Here is a 3,769-nt window from a genome sequence, read left to right as displayed (position 1 = left end):
ATGTCTTCAAACATAGTTCTATATCCATATAAATGGTTGTTTCAAGTGCAGAATACTGCATCAAGATATGTCTTCAAATGCAGAATTCTATGTTTATATACATGCATGTTTCAAATGCACAGGTTTGTATCCAGATATAGAACGATTGGTAATACATATAAACAAGTTTTTCTTCATGTTTTTCAGCTATTTTCTTATGGTGGTTAATGACTCCAGCTTATTTGATTCTTAAGATTATAACTCAGAACAAACAGATTTGCAGGCCAAATATTTAAAACTTGTACTTTTAGCTATTTTAGCCATTCTGACTCAATAACATTATATAGGTCTGTTTCACTCACTCAGTAACATTATCTAGGCCTATTTTACTCACTCAGTAACATTATATAGGCCTGTTTCACTCACTCAATAACATTATCTAGGCCTGTTTCACTCACTCAATAACATTATGTAGGCCCGTTTCATTCACTCAATAACATTATCTAGGCCTATTTCTTTAATTGACTTCATTCCTACAAAAGAAATGCTTTATCGTATTAATAATATTTATCAGTAAATCATTCCACCTTTTTTTAAATAGGTGTCATCAAGACTGGAAATGCGCTTCACTTAAGGATCGTAGGTGATTGTTTGTTTATTTTGGAACAACTCCACAATCGACTATCCGCTGTGTCAATCTCGTGGGATCAAACCCCGTATTTTGGCGTTGTAAGCGCGTAACATTACCGCTGTCCCACCGGGTTAATTTATACACGTGACGTCAAATAGCATTATCCATATACAACGTTTCTGACTTTAGAGATAAGTGACAGCAGAGGAAAACTCACTAAAGAATTTAAATTACTAATCTTAAACATTTATATTTCATTAGGTAAAATCTATAAAATAAAATAAAATGACTCACAGGTGGCTGCAGATTCCAGCTTAATGTTTAGTTTAGGAATTACTAAGTGGTAGTCATTATAGGTGTCAGCTGTTGATTTTAACCGGGATGCCAACACAATGGCTGGCTGTCTCAACAAACTTTGTTGACTTGAGCTTGAGGTTGCTGGTGATAAAGTAGCCGTGGTTAGCAAGTCAGTGACCGAGGTCATGAGGGTAGGCAGTGGACTGGGAGTCCTCGGTGGTGGAGAGGAAGGTTCTTGTTTGATTGTGATGACACTGGAAAATTCTGTTTGTCCAGTTGCCGTGGACATCGGGATTGCCGGGAAACACTCTGATTCCAGATCTGAGAGGGAACATAATTGGACCATTTTGTTTTATTTCATCTCTTTATTCTAGTTGTTAAGAATATTAATAGCTTTATTGCAGTCATGATTTCAATTTTACAGTTACTATTAATATTATAGAAATTCATTATGTCATGAAATGTGTACGAATAATTTCAAGATAACTTTGAAATCTTTTATAAAGTATATTAATATTTGAGCTGTTTTCAGCCACGGGGAGGGGGGGGGATAACTATAGACTGATAGAACATGTTCACGTAAAATATGGAGGTAGTTAAATTCAATTACATATAAAAAAAAAGAAGTTTGCAATATAAACAAATCAACATTGAATCAGAGTTACTGAAATTTAAAGTTTGGACTTTAGGCTTAACAAAAGAGTGAAGCAAAATAATTTAATAACTTGCAGAGCAGCAACAGACTTAGATAACATAATAATCATTTTAAGGTTCTTAGCTTGAACTTAACATTACCTGGCAGTCAGTTGTAATTGTGTTTGTTTGTTTCCTGTTACAGTGATATTTATTATTTCCTGAGTTTCGTGTTTGGTACAGAAGATGACACATAAATTTAATATAAAACATTTAGCAAAGAAAGTGAAACGTGAGTGTAATACTGAACGTTTATCAGAAAAGGTGATACATGAGTGTAACTCAAACTTTTGGCACAGAAAGTGACACATAATTGTAATATTGAACATTTAGCACAGAAAGTGACATATGGGTGTATTATTAAACATTTAGCACAGAAAGTGACACATGAGTATTATATTAGACATTTAGCACAGAAAGTGACACATAAGTGTAATATTAAACATTGAGCACAGAAAGTGATACATGAGCATTATATTAGACATTTAGCACAGAAAGTGACACATAAGTGTAATATTAAACATTGAGCACAGAAAGTGATACATGAGCATTATGTTAGACATTTAGCACAGAAAGTGACACATGAGCATTATGTTAGACATTTAGCACAGAAAGTGACACATTAGGGTAATATTAAACATTTAGTACAGAAAGTGACACATGAGTATTAGATTAAACGTACGTTATCTGATATACAAACTTTTAATCGTTTCAGTGTGTTAAAGGAACCTCGTGGGCACAGTTATAACGATGATAAAGAATGTCATCATATGTAAATTTAGTTTTCTTACGGTACGGAACAGCTGGTTTGTCATCATTTTGATGAACATACCTTTTTCACTGCTTCATAGTATGAAGCTATTTACTTAACATTAAATATAACGCTAGGAGATTTTTTCACGTAAATACTAATTGTATTATTATTTTCCAGACATTTTAGTCTGTCATCGTGTGGGTTGTGTTGTCCTGTCTCTAAACTGTAGACTTTAGTTGGTCGTGACGTGTGTGTTTTGTTGCCCTGTTTCTAAACTGTAAACTTTAATTGGTCGTGATGTGTGTTCTTTAATTGGTCGTGGTGCGTGTTTTGTTGTCCTATTTCTAAGCTATCGATTGTAATTGGTTATCGTGTGGGTTTCTTTGTTCTATCTCTAGCTTCGTGATTTTTTTTTTTCTTGGACCAAAGTCTTTTTTTTTTTCAAAGTCTTTATTTTAAATTACACCAGCAGGGCTTTTCCTGCGTGTCATATGTTAAAATATCTGATTAAGTACACAAGTATGTTTACTGGGCTCGTTTTTACGTTGGTTAACAGTGGCTCCTTTGTTAAAACAGTATAACTGCTAGTTAAGCCTACATGCTAATAAGATTATGAAGAACAATTTCTTTTAGATGTTTTCCAAAATTCTAGTAATCCGACTATTTTAACTGATTATTTAAATGAACGAAGAAATCAATATTATCACGATATATATACATATAAAACTGGAACTTGTATATAAATCAGAAACGTTTAATATTTATTGATGAATTTTGTTTTCTGCCTTTTATCTATTTATTCTCCTCTCGCCCAAAAGTTTGCTACCCGTTAAGCGACATAAACTCAGTGTTTGCATAATTATTGACATTGTAGTCTGTTGAGTGGGATAAGCTCTCTTCTCAGTATTTTTAGGATGATAGTATGTAAATAAAAACTAAAAAAAAATATATATACATTTGTTATGTAAATGCGTACCTTATAGACCAAAAAAATTTATTTTTTTGCTAAAATTATAATAAATAATTAATTCAAAAAACGTTTTATATTTACACAATAAAAACTTTTACTGAAGCCGTACGGCTTCCACTTTAAAATCTCTACAAGTACATGTTTCGACGTGATCTACGTCATCTTCAGGAGTAACTTACAAGACTATTTTATACTTCCTCCCTTGTCGCATTACTTCATTGTTATTTACATATTTCCGTTAATAATAATAATAATAATTATAATATATCTCGCCATATATCAACATACTGAATTGCTGGTCCTTCTTCTCTATTTAATACTTGGTTTTGTTTTTTATATTTCTTTATTTCTAATGTTTCTCTAATATTTAATTATTTAAATCTTTCTGTCTTGAACATATTTTTAAAGCTCTATAAACATATGTATAAAATGCTGATATTTTTGG

The 3,769-nt window shown here is 32.1% G+C and overlaps 1 protein-coding gene across 5 annotated transcripts in view; it reads right to left on the bottom strand.

Moving 5' to 3' along the window:
* Positions 1 to 3,769, bottom strand: part of LOC106459895 (cyclic AMP-responsive element-binding protein 3-like protein 2) — an 86,279-nt gene that overhangs the window by 20,514 nt on the left and 61,996 nt on the right. For all 5 annotated transcript variants that reach the window (XM_013919567.2, XM_022386470.1, XM_022386473.1 and 2 more), the window contains exon 3: positions 905 to 1,228. In XM_013919567.2, the coding sequence (XP_013775021.1) occupies positions 905 to 1,228 (324 nt within the window). The remainder of the gene's footprint in view (positions 1 to 904; positions 1,229 to 3,769) is intronic.

Source organism: Limulus polyphemus, unplaced genomic scaffold (assembly GCF_000517525.1).
Source record: "Limulus polyphemus unplaced genomic scaffold, Limulus_polyphemus-2.1.2 Scaffold677, whole genome shotgun sequence".
In the NCBI taxonomy this organism is placed as follows: Eukaryota; Metazoa; Arthropoda; class Merostomata; order Xiphosura; family Limulidae; genus Limulus; species Limulus polyphemus.
The sequence above is the reverse complement of the archived record's forward strand: the minus strand, read 5'-3'. Positions and strand labels throughout refer to the sequence as shown.